The 21,317-nt window shown below is 45.5% G+C and overlaps 1 protein-coding gene across 3 annotated transcripts in view; it reads right to left on the bottom strand.

Annotated features, from left to right (window-relative positions):
* Nucleotides 1–557: 557 nt before the first annotated feature.
* Nucleotides 558–21,317, bottom strand: part of LOC136549526 (rRNA biogenesis protein RRP5-like) — a 32,968-nt gene continuing 12,208 nt past the window's right edge. The window contains exons 12-40 of one of the 3 annotated variants that reach the window (XM_066540828.1): nucleotides 16,377–16,565; nucleotides 16,199–16,273; nucleotides 15,870–16,006; nucleotides 15,474–15,608; nucleotides 9,746–9,885; nucleotides 9,536–9,601; nucleotides 8,975–9,081; nucleotides 8,825–8,905; nucleotides 8,672–8,746; nucleotides 8,487–8,588; nucleotides 7,717–7,870; nucleotides 7,510–7,637; nucleotides 7,202–7,285; nucleotides 7,006–7,106; nucleotides 6,043–6,196; nucleotides 5,873–5,947; nucleotides 5,639–5,789; nucleotides 4,820–5,432; nucleotides 4,496–4,556; nucleotides 3,653–3,798; nucleotides 3,394–3,577; nucleotides 3,231–3,329; nucleotides 2,821–3,155; nucleotides 2,560–2,736; nucleotides 2,181–2,277; nucleotides 1,946–2,101; nucleotides 1,601–1,837; nucleotides 1,427–1,510; nucleotides 558–1,008 (exon numbers count right to left, since the gene is read on the bottom strand). In XM_066540828.1, the coding sequence (XP_066396925.1) occupies nucleotides 883–1,008; nucleotides 1,427–1,510; nucleotides 1,601–1,837; nucleotides 1,946–2,101; nucleotides 2,181–2,277; nucleotides 2,560–2,736; nucleotides 2,821–3,155; nucleotides 3,231–3,329; nucleotides 3,394–3,577; nucleotides 3,653–3,798; nucleotides 4,496–4,556; nucleotides 4,820–5,432; nucleotides 5,639–5,789; nucleotides 5,873–5,947; nucleotides 6,043–6,196; nucleotides 7,006–7,106; nucleotides 7,202–7,285; nucleotides 7,510–7,637; nucleotides 7,717–7,870; nucleotides 8,487–8,588; nucleotides 8,672–8,746; nucleotides 8,825–8,905; nucleotides 8,975–9,081; nucleotides 9,536–9,601; nucleotides 9,746–9,885; nucleotides 15,474–15,608; nucleotides 15,870–16,006; nucleotides 16,199–16,273; nucleotides 16,377–16,565 (4,269 nt within the window). In that variant the 3' untranslated portion in view covers nucleotides 558–882. The remainder of the gene's footprint in view (nucleotides 1,009–1,426; nucleotides 1,511–1,600; nucleotides 1,838–1,945; nucleotides 2,102–2,180; nucleotides 2,278–2,559; nucleotides 2,737–2,820; nucleotides 3,156–3,230; nucleotides 3,330–3,393; nucleotides 3,578–3,652; nucleotides 3,799–4,495; nucleotides 4,557–4,819; nucleotides 5,433–5,638; nucleotides 5,790–5,872; nucleotides 5,948–6,042; nucleotides 6,197–7,005; nucleotides 7,107–7,201; nucleotides 7,286–7,509; nucleotides 7,638–7,716; nucleotides 7,871–8,486; nucleotides 8,589–8,671; nucleotides 8,747–8,824; nucleotides 8,906–8,974; nucleotides 9,082–9,535; nucleotides 9,602–9,745; nucleotides 9,886–15,473; nucleotides 15,609–15,869; nucleotides 16,007–16,198; nucleotides 16,274–16,376; nucleotides 16,566–21,317) is intronic. The other 2 variants (XM_066540829.1, XM_066540830.1) reach the window with 2 other exon arrangements.

Genomic DNA, 21,317 nt, shown 5'->3' with positions numbered 1-21,317 from the left:
GTATTAGACTTGCCAACCCTTTTAAAATTTACTTGTTAGACTTCATGGACTTGACACTAGATGAAGAAACTTGACTGCTAGCTGCAGCAAGGGCGGCCACCTCCTGACATTCATCGCTATCAGACTCTAGTTCATCTAGCATTGTTTGTCTCACCAAGTCTCCGCTGAGCAATGGCCCATATTTTATTGGTAATTTTCTACAACGATGACGCTGGCGCCGTTGCCATTGTATAATGGCCATGACAACCGATAAGACACTTAGCATCCGAGCTCTGTGTTGGATAACATAATCAGGAATCGGTTCTATGTCCATCTGAGCATCATGTGATAAAAAAAAATGTAAGAAATAAATTCACATGTAGTGATTTTTGCATGTCTATCATTTTGCACAAGAACTGTTAGATAGCTTACTACTTTAATAAATTTATTAGATGGCAAGCGTGTGCTTACTAATTCTTCCAAAAGGGTAAAATGTAAAATATAATAACGGAAGCTACTTCCACTAATAGGATAGCAGTACGCACATGCTAAAAGTAAGCCTAATTTCACATACTGCAAGGGAAAAGATCGATCTGTTTGTTTAGCAAGAAAATAGTGAATAGGAAGTTACATCTATCTATCAACTATCACAAGGAAACTAATCTATTGAGAAAAAAATAGATCTGTATGGACCACGTTGTGTAAACTCAACCAAGACTAATTCAGCGTATAGAAGAATGAAATAGAAGAAAGGAGTTGGAAAAATAGAAAGAGATCACATCAACTGTACGACTGGCATTTCCTAAGCTTGTCTTCCTGTAACGAGCAAAAATGTGATTGTCCTTGGGATTATCAATCTCCATCTCCATGTGCCACAAAGGTAAAGATCAAGTATCATGAAGTTCAAGAGTTGTCTTGTGACGGCAGTGAACTCTGAACATATTCAATTGCCTTCTGCTGCACAAGCTGAATTCTTTCGTTGTCTTGACCCAGTGACTTCTCGAAATTAAGGTACTTCTTGAACAAGAACTGTGACAGTGAAGCACACAGCATTTAGCATAAAGATCAAGTCCCAAAGAACAAGTGACATCTTATTATATTTTTTTACCAGAAAAACATAGCGAAGCACAAAACCATAGTGGAACAAGTAACAATCAATCAAATACTAATTCAAGCAATCTGTGTCAGTGTTACAGTAAAAGGAACAAAGATGCTAGATTTCAAGACAGAAACACAACTAAGAAATAAGCCAACGCCCATTTCAAGGTTGAGTTTTAACAAAGAAATGTAACATAAAGCAAAATAGGTGATATTTCACTCATACGAAATCAAGTACACACAGGAAGTGAAAGCAGCATGATGACAGAATCACTGAGTGAAGTTTATGCATGTATTTCACAATACATATAAGGCAGCAAAATACTAACAATTACAAAGGAGACAATACCTGCATCTTTTTTGGAGGTAGGGTAAGACAAGTCACCCTCTCAAACAATGCCCGTATAACTTCTATGTCACCAAGGCGGATTTCCTACAAAAGGTCAATGTATGTCAACAAACTTGCATGATTTGAAAGAATAAAAAGTACAGATGCCATTTCGATGAATTTAATGCTCCTTACTTGGTCTAGATAAACACTCCAAAGGTCTGTTCTTTTTGGGTACTCCCGCAATATTAGTTCAAATCTGGATCTTCCTTCTTCAGGCACCCCACATTTGAATTCTAGAATAGCTGTCTGCGAGAGGAATTTTATGCGCTTTCTATGTGGCAAACTTAGAAGCGCACGGTTTACAATGGCTTTGATGTACTCAACATCCTTGCCTTGCTTGAGGGCGAACTGAATGCGGCATAACCATATCTGCAGTTACATTATACAGGTCTCAAATAGGATCTCCAGATACGAATAGGGCATACTGAATGTGGCATAACCTTATGGTTTCAACTCAAAAAAAAATTACAAACTAACCTTGCAGGAAGTTTTGAACCTTTTGGTCATTCTGTCTAGAAGTTCATCTGCAAGTTCGTACTGTTCGGTCCTCTCGTACATCGCAAGAAGAGCCAAGTGCAACTTTTTGGGATCACAATATTGCAAGGCTCTTTGAAATACCCTTTTCACAGCATCCTGTGGTGTACACAATCAAGTGTCTCAGTATATCCAAGTACAGCACAGCAACCCAAAATACATCATTATTCAGCTTTACCTCCCGTGGACCACCGTATTCATTTTCCAGATTGAAATATGCTACCCAAACATTAAGTTTCTCCTCTTCTTCTCTGGGGATTATTGTTTTTAAAGCCCTAAAAACATGAGACAGTTGTAAAAGATGATGACAAGTGATGCATCCAAAAAGTTTAAATAAACTAACAGAAAAAAGGACAAACACATATCATCTGAATTGACAGAAACAAAAGGAAATTTTTGAAAGGATGTTTCAACAAGTAAATTCTACATCCTTCGAAAATGAAACCAACAGAAGACCAAATCAGATCTATCAACACTATTAAGATTATAGAAAGCAACTTCCTATCACCAAACATCTTTTCAATATTAAAAACAAATGTTTTGAGCAGCAGACAGACCTCTCAGCTACTGCACGTGCTTTCTCAACATCTGCAAGATCTAACAAAGTGGCCATATATTTTATCCAGACAAAACTACTATTTGGGGAGCTCCTGACCAACTTCTCAAAATCATCTGGAGTTTGTGGTACATCTCCCTGCAATGCCCTTTCCTCCATAGCACTGATTTCTAGTTCCCTGTTGAAAACAATAGAAGGATGTAAAGTTTGATGCATATGTCAACAAAATAAGGTCACAGAGTAGAATCAAATGTCTGAATACCTTTGTTTTCTTGCTTCCTTCTTTAATTGTTTATCATTCTTTTTAGCATTTAATTCAGTTCCATTTGCAATTTCAAGACCTTTATTATTATTATCCTCCTCTAGGTCAGAACCTTCAGATTCATCCAAGGAAACCTGAAGAGGCGGCACAGAAGCCATTGGTTTTGCTTTGCGATGAACTAAACTTCTGTTATGATATTCAACCATCTGAGGGGCAACACTGATGTCCATAAGAGCACTTTCATCATCTTCATCATCATTTGTGTCAGCAGTCAGATCAGAATCAAAGTACGACTTCTTCATTCCAAGTGATACTCGATGCCGCTTCTCATCGATCTTTATTTTAAAACAAAATAACAAATTTTAAAACGTGCAATGGCAAAATGAAAATCCTGAAAAAGATAACCTTACCTTCAGAATTTTGGCTTTAACCATATCACCAGCTTTATAGCAAGAGTTAATATCAACGACAGGTTCATCAGAAATTTCTGATACATGGCACAGACCAACCTGCAAAAGAGTGTTTACAAAACAGAATACACAATGGTTTCAAGGTCTAGTGATAACAATGTACCAGTTCACTTCTCCGAATTGTAACGAATAATCCAAAGGATTCAACCCGCTTAACTTGGCCATCAATGATATCCCCAACATGCAAATCGCTATAACTAATATCATCCAGCTTTTCCAATTTGGAACCAGTGGTCTTCCTAAGTGATGCCTCAACTCTCCCTGATGATGGGTCCGTAGACAGGACCCTGCGGATTTTTGTTAGTTTCACAGGAGAACATATCTGTAATTTATATGAGCATTTGAAAATGGTAAGATCTCACCTTCCATGTACAAGCATTCCAACAGGGAAATCCTTCTGCGGATTTTCAACATACTCATCTGACAAATTTGATAGAGTAATCCTAGCCTCAACCATTCGAGAAAGCATAATAAAACATCCTTTGGAATTAACATTCTTCACATAGCCCTAGAATTTTAGCAGAACAAATCATGTCACTTCACATTACAGAAGATACACTAGTAGTAAATGGTAAAAAAAACACGCCTTTATTTATCAAATATATTCACCGAAAAACTAAATTCAATATATTTACGGCTAAACTCGATTCACTAGCTTGTGCGCTCTTTTTCTGTCTTGGCTGTCTGTTACATGCCGCTATTTTCCACCTTTCACCTATATATACAAGTTTTAGTTCGAGAAAAAAACATATACAGGTTTTGTCTTCCTTTTCTGTAACTCCTTTTCTCTTCATTCTTTTTTTAATAAAATGCACAGTAGGGGACTCCCCTACTGTATTTCCCCTAAAAAAAACTAACTTCAATTCATGGCATACTACAACTTCAGCAATGACAATTGACAGGTATAAACAAAAAGTTTAATATCAGTTGCAGGCAACCTTTGGACAAGAGGTAAAAAACACAGATGTTCTGCTACAGCATATAGGGAATCCACCCAGAATTACACTATGCGAGTTGACACCAACACTATTTACAGCTTTTTTTTTTGTTGGCAAGTAGCAGATTGTGTCTTTCATGAATGATAAATCCAATATATGTTTAGATAATGCCTGAATTATAGACTTGTCTTATTCACATGTTAAATTATGTTTATTGCACAGAACTTCAGATAAAAGTAAAATAGTAAAAAAAATTGTGAAAAATACCTTAATCTCAGTTCCGGGAAGCAGATCCTTGATCTTTTCGATCCGGGAGGTACAGGTTGCCCTAAGAAACAACAATGGTACATGATGTAAATAACAATGGGAATGCTACATATACTTTCTGGACAATGTAACAACAATCATAGGGCCTGCTTGGCTGTGTGGTAGTGGCTCAGGATTTTACCCCCAAAAGGGAGAGATCTGGAGCTAATGCTTCATACACAAAGCCAGTTTGGAGTACCATTTATGTTTTTTAATGGAAGAGAACACCATAAAAGAGCATTGTTCCTTAATTGATGAAAAAAAAACATGAGCTCTAGCACTTACAGATCATCAACTAGTCCTGAGTTGTTAGAGTCTCTGATCAGCTTTGATGAACGGAGTGAAAGATCAACTCGAAGTGATCCTTCTGATGAGCGGCTCACAGACAGGACCTTGCACTTCACAAACTGGCCCTCATGGAATCCAGACAAGGGTTCGGCCACCCATGAGTCAACAATTTCAGTATAATGAACCCTCCCATGGAGATGAGGTCCAATCTGAACGACAAGCCCACCAACACCAGGTAGAATTTTTTGAACACGTCCACCGATGATATCTCCTTGTTTTGTTTGTTCAAACACAGAGAACTTTGATTGTTGTATTTCATCTATATTCGGCTGTGTGCATTGGTTATCAAGTGCCTTCAACCGAAGTAACCTTTTCTCCCGGTTCACATTGATAACACGGCCTTTCACTGCTTGGCCTACACTAAAGCGCTGCTGGAATTCTTTCAGTTCGCTGGGCTCAGAAGAACTATCAAGTACAAATAAATGAGCCATAACATTTCTTGATACAGTTAACCAGACCCATTCCTTATCCACCTTGACGACATAAGCACGTACAATCTCATTTGTGGTGTGCTTTTGTTCTTTTTGAGCAGTTAATTCTTCAAACTCTCCTGCTTAATTTCAAGTAAAAAAAAAATCCAACAATAAGCAAAGTTAGCCATCTCAAAGATTAAGAAACACAAAAAGGTATACAAAATGCAAAGCAGTCGGCATATAGGATTTTAGCTATGGATGAACTGAATCAAAGCTGTAAGATCTATATGAGATGATTGTTTATCATGGAATAGACAAATTAAAAATAGACATTAAAGCATACCCTTGACTATACATGGCCTAATAGACAATTCCCATTTGAAGTTTTTGCCACTCTTTCTAGAAGGTTCAGCCTCTGCAACAATTCTGGCATTAAGCTTTTGCCCTATTCTGAGTTTACTAAAGGGATGCTCATCAGAATCCTCTTCAAGAACCTATGAGAAATGTATCACTAATTAGTAATTAGCCAATACATATTGTTATAAGAAAGGCATCTCAAGCAATGTCTGGTGTTCACCTCAGTAATATGGATTCTTCCATGAAGATTGCCACCAAATTGCAGTAGAAGTTCAAGCGGCTTGATATCAATAATCTGATGTCCAGAAAGGATTTGTGTAAGCAAAGTTTGCAGACATTGAAGATGATAACAGTTACCAATTTTAGGATCATAATTGAAAATAATTGCACCTCTGCTTCAACAAGTGACCCAATTTTGTAGCCAGATTTCTTCTTAGCCCTTTTAGATTCAGAGAGGGCAGAATACTGAGCCGAAGCTTTTGGTAGTAGGATAAGTCTTCCAGAAGAATCAGAACTTGGGATATTTCCAACAACCACAGTAATGCTTCAAAAAGAAAAAAAACACAAAGAAAAATAAGAAAACAAGTGGGTAACGTAGTCCAGATAAGAAATCACTTTTCTTTATTGTTCTGCACCCAAGAAAAGTACAATCTTTTCTAACACAAAATATCATTCTCCTTTATTGTTTCGCTCACATGTTCCTGCTTAGGCTATGATAGTTGCAAGCTCGAGCAAATATTAGCTGGGATCACATGAGCAAAGCTCATTTATACATTAGATGCCCATATCAATAGACTAATTACAACATTCTTCTGTAGTGATAAAGCTGCAATTCAAAATCAGTTTATGTCAAGACTGATAAAGTGATAAGCCTGTAACCCTAAATGAATTTATATCAAGAGATTAATTATGACATTGTTCTGCACTATCTAGTACAAATAGAAAGGTTCAAGTTTCCTCAGCATTTATGTCAAAGCCTTCCAGTAAGGGGTACTCAAATAGTAGCAGATACTTCGTCCAGTTGGAAATATAAGTCCATAAAGGTTCAACACAGTTTAAACTTTTCTTCAACTTTGAGTAGTAATATTTATACAAAATATATTATCTTTAATGAAAAAGCTTATATATTAGCATATTATGAAAGAACTATTACAATGATTACAATGTATCTAGTAATGCTGAATTGCTGATCTTCCCTTGTCAATCTATATAAAATTTTACATATTGATGATCAATGTTAAAAGAGTTTGACCTATGACTATGACAAACTTTGATGTTCTTATATTTCCCATCGGGAGAAGTATGTAACAAGGCAAGAATTGGAATCAAAATGGGCAAACTTCCAAATATTACCGTTGTCCATTATCATAGTGGTGGTGGGGAAGCAGTTGTGAGTTGTAATCCATCAGTGGTGCAAAACCAATTGCGTAATTGTACTCAGGGATGGAAAGGACCTGGATTAAACAAAACAACAACAAAAAAGTAAATAATTGCAATCAGCCTACAATTCAACAAACAAATTGGTCAATCAAGAGAGTAATTTACACACCACATAGCTCTCTTTGATAATTTCCACAACTGCATTCACTTCCTCATGAAGCTCCAAGTCTGCAACTGCAGCTCTTTGGCGTTTCTAAAGTGAAACAGGAAATATAATGTAAAGTTATGGTAATACATGAAATAGAGATTGAATATATAGTTTCAAAAACTGCATATCGTGCTTACTAAAGGTGACAATAAAAAATGGGGATTGAGATCCGGATAAAGTTGTTACGATATGAAACAATGTTATACCTATACCAAGGGCATGCCTGACCAGGTATACTAACAACTCCACACCAAGGGTACAAACATTACCTTCTTTTTTCCAACATTTCTAACACTGCCAATTAGCTCTGGTTTAAGGGACAAGTTAACAACTCCATCAGATAAATCGAAAACAAGACCCTTCACAGAAGATCCCACTTCCACACTACTGCCACCAACTGCAAAAATAGAAAAAGATAAAAATTGGCAGGATTGCGGGTTGGATAGTTAATATCATGAAAGGACAAAATTACTTACGTTGATGGTGCTCGATTAAGCCAACAACATCCGGATGGTCTTTGAAGTTAAGGATAATGCCATATTCTTCTATTGCTCCCACCTCCCCCTCAACTAAGCTACCAATGCCAAAAGTGTGAGCCCAATCATTGCTTGAGTACTTCAATGCTGCAATCTATATCACAAATGATAAGTGCATGCTAAAACATCATTATCAATAAGCTTAACATATCAACATATGAAATTTTATCTTCAGAGTTACTGGCAGTGGTATTTTGATCTAAGCTAAAAGTTATTGAATAAAATACCCTACATGAAGACCCACAGCAAACTCACACATCCTAGATTATCTTGTAGAAGACCAATAGGCCACATCTATCACATATGCCAGCAAATGAGCGAGATGCCCTGAGAGTACACATAAAAAAAAAAGGAAGTAGCATCCGGACAACTAAATACAGTAACATAATACAAGAAAATAGCCATTAGTTACACATGTCCCCACATTCCCACAAGAAACTGCAACTACTTAGCAGGTTCCACAAAATCTCACATGCCCACACATCGAAGCACTATTATTACAAGCTACTCCCTCCACTCCAAATTATAAGACGTTTTGTTTTTTCTAGATGCATTGCTTTTGCTATGTATTTAGACTTACACTATATCTAAGTGCATAGCAAAAGCTATGAATCTAGAGAAGCCAAAACATCTTAATTTGGAATGGAGTACCATAAAGTTTTGGAAACTTCTATTCAACATAGAGTAAGAGGTAATTGTTTTATTACAACCTTCTGATTCAGAAGAAAGTATCCTTGAATAAATGAAGAATCCATTGAGGAGCACATTGACTGTTGAAGTGCGAGTTTTACTCTAGCAGTTTCTGCATTTACCTGCAAGGGGAGGAACAAAAAAAATTAGAAGAACACAAGTAATAGAGGATGACAACAAATATATACCAACAATTATGGCATACGCTGAGTATATGACTCCGAACTGACTGGCCAACATAGAATGCATCAGAAAGCCTTTCTATCCGCCTATCAACTGCCTTTGTGAAACAAGAAAAATTAGACATTCTTTTCAAATCAAATCAACAAAAAGAATGACAGAGCTGAAAATTTCTTACTTTGTCCTTGGGAGAGAAACCAGTCAAATGTCCAAGAAAACGGACAAAACAACCAGCTTCGATAATGTTGCAGATGTAACCCTAAGATAAAATAAATGTCAGCTGAGTTGCTCATCTTAGGCTATGCAAAAAAACCTAGAGAAAGATTACATGAACTACAACTCCAGGATGCATCTGCGATATCTCTGAAGGAATGTCATTTGCGCAATTGATAAGTGAGTGCTTTGCCGAAAGAACTAAATTTTGACCTTCAATATCTGCAGACAGGTATTAGAAAATCAGATGGAAAAGTTAGCAATGTGGTCAAATATCCATCCTGACAACAAAAGGTGCATCATCATTAGCAGTGCAAACAACTGATTGTATCGTGAGGTCATGTACAGACCATGATAAGCTACAAGTGTGCATGCAAAACAGTGAACTTCCTACTTGCCATTGTGAAATTCTGCATTGTTTCATAAACTATACATGGTAGTATGGTACTCCCTCTAGATATACAACAGTTTAGAAAGTGTATTCTCGATCCTCCATCGGTTAAAAAAAATTGTACTGGCCATGACGTAATGACTTTAGATTCTTTTTTTGCTATCATTTTTATAACATAACTGTGTAATGAATGTCCAAAGCGTCAAATGTTTATTAACAGAAAAAAGGGATGTTCTGCTTTTTTTTCAAAGTGTATTGATAGCAAATGAAGTTTGTTGACTTCACCGAGAACTAGAAGTTGGTTGAACTCGTGCCCAGGCTTCAGCAAATTCTTCAAATGAGAAGCTTGACCTAATGGGAAAAAACAGACCATGGTCAGTAGAGCAGTAATGTTATATGAAATATAAACAGCAACAAAGAATATGAGTATGAACCCACAAGGGAACTATTGATGCAATAGGTTACATGCCAATCATATAGCAGACAAGGATATACCATGATGGTCTGCCAAATGTTCATTTAGTATTGTCCCCTTGGAGATGCCATTTACACTGACAACAACAGCTGCAGGAGTAAGCCGTTCCACAACACCAGAGACAATACTACCCAACTTTGGAGTGTCTATTGGAATAACCCTACATGGGGCAAAAACAAATGCAAAGAGGATCAAAGTTAAATTATAAATCTACACATCAGGAAAATGACAATTCTGGATATTCAGTACAAGTTCAAAAACATAGCAGAGAACTAGCACCATCCTTGTTTTTTCTTGTTAAAAGATGACGAGTAAAATGACAGAAAATGCTCTATGAAACAATAAACTTCAAAGAAATTCTAAAAAATACATGTAAACATTAAGGCAACAATTACAGCTCGTCATGTCAAATAAGGGCAGTTTATTAATAGAACATAAAAATAGTAGAACAAAAGAGCATGTAGAGAATGTAGAAGTTAAGTCCTGCTCCCAGTTATCACTTAGTTATCTGTGCTCAATTATGTTTCTGCTATTAAGGCCTTGGGCAGCACAAGTGACTGTGCAAGTACCCAGGCAGTTAGCTGTTTAGTTAATGCTCTAATGAGCCATCAATGTAATCAATGTGCTACTTATCTCCTATATATGAAAGAGCAGTCGCCTGGGTGAGTAATCCCTGGCTGAGTAAAAACACTCTGTACCTCCAACAATTGGTATCGGAGCCTAGGTTAGACACCTCTCTCTCATCTTCTACTCGAGCCCCCTTCCCTGCTTTCTCATCCATGGCCTCGACATCTTCTGAGCGCCGAAGGAAGGCTGCCAAGGGCGTCAGCGATGCGGAGGACTCCTCTGGCCGGGCCGCGCGCTTGAAAGCTGCAGAGGAGGCAGCTGCGCAGGCGGTCCAGGCGGCGCGGCAGGCGGCGGCGGCTGCAGAGGAGGCGGCAAGGACCGCGCGGGTGCTGAGGGAGGAGATTGCAGCAGAGAAGGAAGAAGAGGAGCTGGAGTATGAAGAAGAAGAGGAGGAGGTCAAGAGCCCGCGCCGGAGGTCTCCATCTCCGCCAGTCCGCAGGCGTGGCCGCGGTGGCGGGCGTCGGGAGTCGCCTGTGTACGACAGGGTCGTATACAGGGACTCGGGCAGCAGCACGAACTGGCCGATGCTGTCCAAGACGAACTACCACGAATGGAGCCAAGAGATGAAACTGCGAATGCAGGCCCGCGATCTGTGGGACGCAGTTGAAGGAGAGCGGGTCTCGTTCCGCGACGACCGGCGGGCTATGGAGGCGATTGTCGCAGCGGTTCCCAAGGAGATGGGGATTCCGCTCATCGACAAGCGGACGGCGAAGGAGGCGTGGGACGCCATAGCTGCTGCGCGCATCGGCGTGGACAGGGTCCGCCGCGCGACGCTGCAACGCATCCGCCGCGACTGGGAGAACATTAGTGTCAAGCCAGGAGAGAGCGTCGAAGATTTTGCCTTCCGCCTCTCAACTCTGCATCGACAGCTTGTCCTTCATGGTGATCAGGACATCGATGAGAGGCGTGTGGTGGAGAAGTATCTGCGTACAGTACCGTCGAAGTATGCGCAGATTGTGGTTGCTATTGAGCAGTTTCTGGACTTTGACATGCTCACGCTTGAGGAAGCCACTGGGAGGCTCAAGGCTGTTGATGACCGTGAAGAGCAAGCGCCTACCGAGCCAATCACCGTCGGCGGCAAGCTCATGTATACTGAGGAGCAATGGCGCGCACGCTGGAAGGAGAAGAAGGGCAGCGGGGATGATTCTGCTGGCTCTAGTTCAAAGAATCAGCGCGGCGGCGGCCAAGGCGGCGGTGGTCTGCGGCGGCTGGCGAGGAAAGGGCCGTGGCGGCGGCCGCGATGGTGGACGCTGTGGCGATACCTGCCACAATTGTGGCCAGGAGGGCCACTGGGCAAGAGACTGCCCTCATCCACGCCGAGACAGAGATGGTGACCGTGATGGTGGCGGTGACCGTGGCAGCGGACGGGGCAGAGGCCGTCGTGGCGGCGGCCGCGGTGGCAATCAAGGCCAGCACGCTGGTGGCCGAGGGGGCGCAGGCGGCGGTGACGGCGGCCACAATGGCCGTGTGCAGTATGCAGAATGCGAGGATGATGGGGCTCTGTTTCTGGCGCATGGGCTCGTTGATCTTGATAAGTGCGCGCCGGCATACACCTATGCTGCTCAAGAGGTGAATCTGGAAGAACCAAAAGCCCGCGCCTTCCTTGGTGCCAATGGCGATGAAGAAAAGGCAGATGTGTGGTACCTTGATTCAGGAGCTACACACCATATGACTGGACGGCGTGAGCTCTTTTCTGACTTGAACACGGACGTGCGAGGCACGGTCCGATTTGGAGATGCGTCCAAGGTTGACATCAAAGGCATCGGTTCGATTGCTTTCGAAGGAAGAACTGGTGAGCATAGGGTGCTGCAGGGTGTGTACTATATACCAGCCCTGAAGAATTCCATTATCAGTCTGGGTCAGCTTGACGAGACTGGTTCCAAGGTGGAGATATATCACGACGTGTTACGTATCTGGGAACACACTGGCCGTTTGATTGCCAAGGTGAAGAGAGGGGCTAACAGATTGTACACACTCCAACTTCATGCAGTCCAGCCACTTTGTCTTGCAGCATGCAGAGGAGATGTAGCGTGGCAGTGGCATGAGAGGATGGGGCATTTGAATTTTGATGCACTCCGCAGACTTGGGAAGGAGGAGATGGCGCGCGGTGTCCCGGTTATTGACCATGTGGAGCAGGTGTGTGACACCTGTGTCACCACCAAAATGAGAAGGCGCCCGTTCCCAGCTGCAACACAGTACCGTGCCAAACAGCCCCTTGAGCTGGTGCACGGCGATCTTTGCGGACCAGTGACACCTGCAACACCTGGAGGGAATCGATATTTCCTGCTGCTCGTCGATGACGCTAGCCGTTTCATGTGGGCAGCGCTCATACCAAGCAAGGATGCAGCAGCAGAAGCCATCAAGCGCATCAAACTGAGCGCAGAGGCGGAAAGTGGTCAGAAAATCAGGGTGCTTCGCACCGATAATGGAGGAGAATTCACAGTTGCTGATTTCGCTACCTACTGCGCAGAACAAGGCATTAAGAGGCACTTCAGTGCTCCTCACTCACCTCAGCAGAATGGGGTAGTTGAACGGCGCAATCAGTCAGTAGTGGCCATGGCAAGGGCACTGCTTAAGCAGAGGGGCCTGCCAGCTCGGTTTTGGGGGGAGGCTGTGATGACAGCAGTCCACATACTGAACCGATCACCGACACGTGCGTTGAAGGGGATCACCCCATATGAGGCCTGGCATGGACGTTCACCAACTCTGGGACACATGAAAGTGTTTGGGTGTGTGGCATACACAAGGAAGCTCAGTCAGCTGCGCAAACTTGATGACCGCGGCGAGGCCGGCGTGTTTATTGGTTATGCAGAAGGAGCTAAGGCATATAGGGTGTTTGAGCCTGTGAGCGGGCGTGTCAGGATCAGCCGTGATGTTGTATTTGATGAAGAACATGGCTGGGATTGGTCCTCGCCGGAATCTGGGCCATCAGCTGTGAACAGCAGTGAATTCACAGTTGAGTATGTCTGGTCAGAGGAGGTGAGCGAACCAGCACCGCCGTCGTCGCCTCTGCTCCCGGATTCACCAAGAACACCCGCATCAAACAGCCCAATTGGAGTTGAAGGAGCAGAGGGCTCCGCATCAACTCATCCTCAAGCTAATTCTGCTCCAGCGGCACTGGAAGTGTCACCACCGCCACCAAGTCCTCAGATTGAGCATGCCACGCCTCTGGAGGATGATGATGATCGACTGGATGCTTATCACGAGGATGAACCACTTCGCTACAGAACTGTCAGCAATATCATTGGCCAGCAGCCCACACCGCCACCTGCAACTCGCCTGTTCGCAGAGCTGCATCTAACGCACTCTGGCGAACCAACTTCGCATACTGAAGCCAAGAGAGATCCAGCGTGGTGCGCAGCAATGAAAGAAGAGCTGCGATCAGTAGAGAGAAACAAGACCTGGGAGCTTGTGAAGCCTCCTGCTGGTCACCGTCCAATCACCCTGAAGTGGGTGTTCAAATTGAAGAAGGACGAACACGGTAATGTTATCAAACACAAAGCCAGACTTGTCGCTCGTGGCTTTGTCCAGCAAGAAGGCGTGGATTATGATGATGCTTTCGCCCCTGTCGCACGCATGGAATCCGTTCGAGTCTTGTTGGCTCTGGCGGCACAGGAGGGTTGGTCTGTTCATCAGATGGACGTCAAGTCCGCATTTCTGAATGGAGACCTCAACGAGGAGGTATATGTGCATCAGCCGCCTGGCTTTGTTGTTGCTGGACAAGAAGACAAGGTGTATCGCTTGCGCAAAGCTCTGTATGGCCTACGGCAAGCACCAAGAGCATGGAATGCAAAGCTTGATTCAACATTGAAGAAGAAAGGTTTCAGACAAAGCAACCATGAAGCTGCAATCTATAGGCGAGGTTCTGGAAACTCTCTGTTGCTTGTCGGTGTGTATGTGGATGATTTGATCATCACAGGGGCCAAAGAGCAGGATGTTGAAAGCTTCAAGGCTGAAATGAAAGCAACATTTGAGATGAGTGACCTCGGGCTCTTAAGCTTCTATCTGGGCATTGAAGTACAGCAGAACACCGATGGCATCACCCTTAGACAGACTCACTATGCCAAAAGGATACTGGAATTGGGTGGTATGGTGGACTGCAACCCAGCAGCCACTCCTATGGAGGAAAGGCTAAGATTGAGCAAGAAGAGTACAGCCAAGGAAGTTGATCCAACACAGTACAGGCAGCTGGTTGGAAGCCTGCGATATTTGGTTCATACTCGACCTGACTTGGCATTTGCAGTCGGGTTTGTGAGTAGATTTCTGGAGAGGCCCACCATAGAGCATCAGCAGGCAGTGAAGCGTATCCTTCGGTATGTGGCAGGCAGTCTGGAGTATGGCCTGCACTTCACCAAGGCATCCAGTGAAGCCAGATTCATTGGCTACTGTGACTCAGACTTGGCTGGAGATATTGACTCAAGCAAGAGCACTACAGGTTGTCTATTTTTCCTAGGCAACAATCTGGTCAGTTGGCAGTCCATTAAACAAAGAGTGGTTGCCTTATCTAGCTGTGAAGCAGAGTATGTTGCCATAACTACTGCTGCAACACAAGCTCTGTGGCTGTCCAGGTTACTTGCTGAATTGTTGGGAAAGAAAGTGGAAGTAGTAGAGCTGCGAGTGGATAACAAATCAGCAATAGCACTTGCAAAGAACCCTGTCTTTCATGACAGAAGCAAGCATATAAGAATCAAACAACACTTCATCAGAGATTGTGTTGAAGAAGGCAGCATCAAGACTGAGTTCGTCGCCACAAATGATCAACTGGCAGACATTCTGACTAAGGCCTTAGGCAAGGCCAAGTTTGAAGACATGAGAAGCAAGATTGGGATCATGAAGATCAAGGATGGGGGGAAGCAGGTCTTAGGGGGAGAACTGTAGAAGTTAAGTCCTGCTCCCAGTTATCACTTAGTTATCTGTGCTCAATTATGTTTCTGCTATTAAGGCCTTGGGCAGCACAAGTGACTGTGCAAGTACCCAGGCAGTTAGCTGTTTAGTTAATGCTCTAATGAGCCATCAATGTAATCAATGTGCTACTTATCTCCTATATATGAAAGAGCAGTCGCCTGGGTGAGTAATCCCTGGCTGAGTAAAAACACTCTGTACCTCCAACAGAGAACTCACCTATTATGGGATATGACAAAACTAACATTTAGTTTTCTTGAAGCAGGGATCACATTGATAATTCTACATTTGACCACTTGACCAACATGATAAACATTTTCTGCGTCAGTTCCAGCCTCTAATCCAAGGTCAGATCTAGTATCAATTTACCAGGAATCAAGAAAGCAGATGATTCAGAATCATATCATATAAATAAAACTGTGATGAAATATCTATTTACTAAAATAATGGTGCCAAGAACAGCACAAGACCAGCAACCCTCGCAGACAGATACACAATTCAAAAGTAAATAAGTGCATCTTTCACTATTGATTATCTACAAGTTTGTAGAGAAATCTAATTTGATTTACAACACCAAGCTGATCTGCTTCAGAAATAGAAAATGGTGATACCAACCTGCTAACAAAACCCTGAACTCCATTGTAGAATTTTACAAAGCAACCGTGCTTTTCAATTTTAGTAATCCATCCATGAGTCACTAAACCAATTTTTGCATCAGCATATGATGCCAGCACATCAAGTTTTGATTTCACCTGAAATAGATCCATAGTTATACTACTGGACAGTCTCAGAGAAAACAAAGAATGCATATAAATAGGGATATGAGCTCTATCTTCATTATTCTAAGCTAGAGAAAAATTAAGAAGGATTTAAAAACAATATCATGTACTGTTGTATATAATATACTAGAATTCATAGAAATTCTTAAGGTAAGAGCAAAGTACCAGAGACTTCTTGTATGTCACTGTAACTCTCTTGGATTTGCAGCCCAATACACGGAAAAGAAGCTCAGCTCCAACCTACACAAAGAACAAAGTTAAAGTTCATTCATCATCATATTCAACATCTCTTAACATAGTTTCCCAAAAAAACATCAAACAATTGGAAGTGGAAATGAGCAACCTTAAATTTCTTTGATGGTTTCACAATATGTTCCAACTCTGACATGTGAGGAAGCGGGCAAAGTGCTTTCACACCACTTGAAAACTGTACAATAGCACCGAATGGCTCAACAGTAGCAACCTTAGCTCTCACTAACATTCCAGGTTTAACATCATCATGAGTGAAAACAGACCCTTCAAAAGCACTGTCCTGCAAACACAGAGAGCATAGAGATCCTAAGGCAATAAAATTGACTCAACAAATATCAATAACCTATATTATCATGTAAACATGGACATATACTAAATATGCATGTTCACAACAGTGCAAGTCTTCTAAACCATATGAAAACCGATTAACAGCTTGCACTATTGCAACTCTTATATTACCATGTAAACATGGATATAATATACATGCATGTTCACAACAAATTCAAAAGGCATGAGTCACCAAACCGATGCCAAAAGTTAAATGAGGTGACTGTTGGCTGCCAGAGGGCAGCTTGGCCAACAGGCCGCTTGGATTGTATTGCAAAAATGACTTAGGGATACAAAGATGCTAACCACTGCATATATAGGCAAGTGGTGTACCTACTTCTTAGCATATTCTAACTGCATAAAGCAGATGCTATGATTCCTACTTGGTTGCCAAGGCACCATGATCAACTTGGTTGCCAAGGAAACACATTACAGAGAATAGTAAATATCTTATAGCAGGTAACATGAAAAACAAGAACACTAGGCTAACTACTGACAATTCTCCCCTTTAGCCTTGTGGTCCTTGGAAGTGATATGCTTGAGCCCAATTCTTCCCCTCATCTCTTCAAATTTTGATCTTCCAAGAGACTTGGTTAGAATGTCAGCCAGCTGATTAGTGGTGGATATGTGATCAGCCTTGATACTTCCATCTTCCAAGCAGTTTCTAATGAAATGGTACTTGATTCTGATGTGTTTACTGCGCTCATGAAAGACTGGATTCTTGGCTAGAGCAAGTGCAGACTTACTGTCAACCTTCAGTTCAACCACTTCCACATTCCTTCCAAGGAGGTCTGCTAGCAACCTGGATAGCCAAATAGCTTGTTTTGCAGCTGTGGTAGTGGCAATGTACTCAGCTTCACAACTAGATAGAGCTACCACCTTCTGCTTCACAGACTGCCAGCATACAAGATTGCTTCCCAGGAAGAACAGAGTGCCACTAGTGCTTTTGCTGGTGTCAATGTCCCCAGCCAAGTCACTGTCGCAGTATCCAACAAACCTTGCTCTCCCTGGAGCTTTAGTGTAGTGAAGTCCGAATTCCAGAGTACCAGCCACATATCTCAGGATGCGCTTGATGGCAGCTTGGTGCTCTGCTGTTGGTCTTTCCATGAACCGACTGACAAAGCCAACTGAGAAGGCTAAGTCAGGTCTTGTGTGGACCAAGTATCGCAGGCTGCCCACCAATCTTCTGTATTGGGTAGGATCAACTTCTTCAGCCGTGCTCTGCCTGCTCAACCTCAGCCGTTCCTCCATTGGTGTATGGGCAGGGTTGCAGGCATCCATGCCTCCTAGCTCAAGGATCCTCTTGGCATAATGGGTCTGCCTCAGAGTGATCCCAGCTGAATCTTGATGTACTTCGACTCCCAGGTAGAAAGACAGAAGGCCGAGGTCGCTCATGTCGAAGACCTTCTTCATCTGAGCCTTGAAACCTTCTATGGCTTGAGTGCTGGCACCGGTGATGATCAAATCATCAACATAGACACCGATCAGCAGCAGCTCCTCCCCTGTTCCTCGCCTGTACATCGCAGCTTCATGGTCGCTTTGCTGGAAACCCATCTCCTTGAGGGTGGCATCCAGCTTGGCGTTCCAAGCTCGAGGAGCCTGCCGCAGGCCATACAGAGCCTTGCGCAGACGGTACACCATCTTCTCCTTCCCGGCGACGGTGAAGCCAGACGGCTGCTTCACATACACCTCCTCCTTGAGGTCGCCGTTGAGGAAAGCAGATTTGACGTCCATGTGGTGGACGCGCCATCCTTCTTGGGCTGCCAGCGCGAGGAGAACTCGGACGGATTCCATGCGCGCCACGGGAGCAAACGCGTCGTCGAAGTCGATCCCTTCCTGCTGGACGAAGCCCCGCGCCACCAAACGCGCCTTGTACTTGGTCACCGCGCCCCGCTCGTCCTTCTTGAGCTTGTAGACCCACTTCAGAGTGATGGGCCGATGACCGGGAGGAAGCTCCACAAGTTCCCAAGTGCAGTTCTGCTCAACTGCCTTGATCTCCTGCTCCATGGCGGCCTGCCAGGCAGGATCGCCTTCAGCCTCCGTGAAGTTGGCTGGCTCGCCGGCGTGCGTGAGATGAAGCTCGGCGAAGAGACGTGAAGCCGGCAGCGGTGTGGGTGCGTCCCCGATGATGTTGGGCATGGTACGGTACCGCAGCTGCTCGCCACCGTAGGAGGCATCAAGGCGATCGTCGTCGTCCTCGAGCGGTGACGCGAACTCAACTGGGTCCGCCTGCTCTGTTTCTGCTGCTGGTGAAGCAGAGGAAGCTGGTGAAGCAGAGGAAGCTTGTGGATCATGCTCCCCTGGAGCTGGTGACGGCGTGTGCGGCGGGGCTCCGTCTGTGTCGACTCCCCAGAACTCGATGTCGAAGTCACTGGAGGCGGAAGCAGACGTCCCGGCGGCCGAATTGGACCAATCCCAGCCGCGCCCTTCATCAAACACCACGTCGCGGCTCACCTTCACGCGTCCCGTCACCGGATCGAGGACCCGATAGGCCTTGGCGCCCTCGGCGTAGCCGATGAAGACCCCAGCCTTGCCGCGGTCGTCGAGCTTGCGCAGGTGTCCGAGCTCCCTTGTGTAGGCGACGCAGCCGAATGTACGCAGGTAGCTCACCGCCGGCGCTCGTCCATGCCAGGCTTCATGGGGGGTCTTGCCTTGCAAGCTTCTTGTCGGCGCGCGGTTGAGCAGATGCACCGCCGTCATTACCGCCTCCCCCCAGAATTTGGCCGGCATGGACCTCTGCTTCAGAAGCGCGCGCGCGGTCGCCACGACCGTCTGATTGCGTCGTTCCACAACACCGTTTTGCTGCGGTGAGTGTGGTGCAGAGTAGTGCCGCTTGACTCCTTCGGCGGCGAAGTACTGCGCTAGCTCGCCGACGGTGAACTCTCCTCCATTGTCGGTCCGCAGTACCTTGAGCTCACGGCCGGTCTCCTTCTCTGCTTCGGCCTTCACCCGCTTCACGGCATCCGCAGCAGCATCCTTGGTCGGCAGAAGCACCGCCCACATGAAGCGGGTGGCGTCGTCCACCATCAGCAAGAAGTAGCGGCGCCCTCCTGGCGTCGCCGGCGTCACCGGCCCACATAGGTCGCCGTGGACGAGGTCCAAGGGCGCCTGCGCGCGGTACTGCGCCTGCTGCGGAAATGGCTTGCGGCGGAGCTTGGTAGTGACGCAGGTGTCGCAGACTTGCTCCGCATGCTTGATCACCGGCATCCCCCTCACCATCTCCTTCTTGCCGAGCTGGTGCAGTGCCTCGAAGCTGAGATGCCCGTAGCGCTCATGCCACCTCCATGACTCGTCCTCTTTCGTGGCGGCAAGACATACCGGCCGCGCGGCCTCCAAGTGCAGGACGTACAACCAACTGGGCCCGCGATGTACCTTGGCGAGAAGACGACTACGCCGGTCCCAGATGCGGAGCACTCCATGATCAATCTCCACCCTGGAGCCTCCTTCGTCGAGCTGCCCCAAACTCATGATCGAGTTCCGGAGCGCTGGGATGTAGAAGACGCCGTGGAGGACGCGCTGATCTCCGTTTTTGGCCTGGAAGACGATGGAGCCGGTCCCCTTGATTTCCACTCGAGACGAGTCGCCGAACCGCACCGTGCCGCGCGCCGTGGTGTCGAGCTCGGCGAAGAGCTCCCGGCGGCCGGTCATGTGATGCGTGGCCCCGCTGTCGAGGTACCATCCGTCGAGCGCCTCCTCGTTGGCGCTGGTGTTGAGGAAGACTCGCGCGCGCGGCTCGTTGATGTCGAGGGAGACCGTGGCCTTGGAGCAGACGGCTTCGTCCTTCTCGTCAAGCTTGAGGAAGCCGTGGGCGAAAAACAGAGCACCATCATCGTCCTCTGCTTCTGCGACGTGAGCAGCTCCGCCACGCCCTCCACCGCGCCTTCCTCCTCGATCACCTCCAACACGGTAGCCTCCTCCGCGTTGGTTGCCACCGCCACCACCGCGGTCACCACCACCACGGCGCGGCTGGCGGCAGTCGCGCGCCCAGTGGCCGCGATCACCACAGTTGAGGCAGGTGTCGTCGTTTACCCCGCGATCGTCGCCACCGCGATTTCCCTTCCCGCGCTGCTTCTTGCCGCCGTGTGGACGACGTCGTGGTTCCTTGCCCGACGCGGAAACGGCAGCCTCCTCCTTCTCCTTGGCACGCCACTGCTCCCTTGTCAGCAGCAGTCCACCGATGGCGGCCGGTTCCGCGTCCAACGCCTCCATGTCGTCCACCGTCTTCAAGCGTCCAGACACCTCCTCGATGGTGAGGTCCTGGAAGTCCAGAAGCGTCTCGATGGCGATCCGGAGCTGAGCGTACTTTGGCGGCACGGCGCGCAGGAGTCTCTCCACCGCGCGCTCTTCATCGATGTCGTTGTCGCCGTGGAGAAGAAGCTGCTGCTTCAGGGCCATCAAGCGAAGGGTGAAGTCCTCGATCTGCTCTCCTGGACGAAAGGCGAGCTTCTCCCAGTCGCTGCGGAGTCGCTGGAGCGTGGCGCGGCGCACTCGATCGACTCCGATTCGCGCGGCGGCGATGGAGTCCCAGGCCTCCTTGGCCGATCCCTTCTCGGACAGCGGCATCTGCATCTCCTGTGGCACGGCGGCGATGATCGCCTCCACCGTGCGCCTGTCCTCATGGTATGGCAGGTCCTGGTACTCGATCGCATCCCAGAGTTGCCGCGCCTGGAGCTTCAGCTTCATGATCGAGGCCCACTCATGGTAA

Source organism: Miscanthus floridulus, chromosome 4 (genome assembly GCF_019320115.1).
Source record: "Miscanthus floridulus cultivar M001 chromosome 4, ASM1932011v1, whole genome shotgun sequence".
In the NCBI taxonomy this organism is placed as follows: Eukaryota; Viridiplantae; Streptophyta; class Magnoliopsida; order Poales; family Poaceae; genus Miscanthus; species Miscanthus floridulus.
Note: the sequence above shows the minus strand (reverse complement) of the source record. Positions and strands in the feature narration are given on the sequence as shown.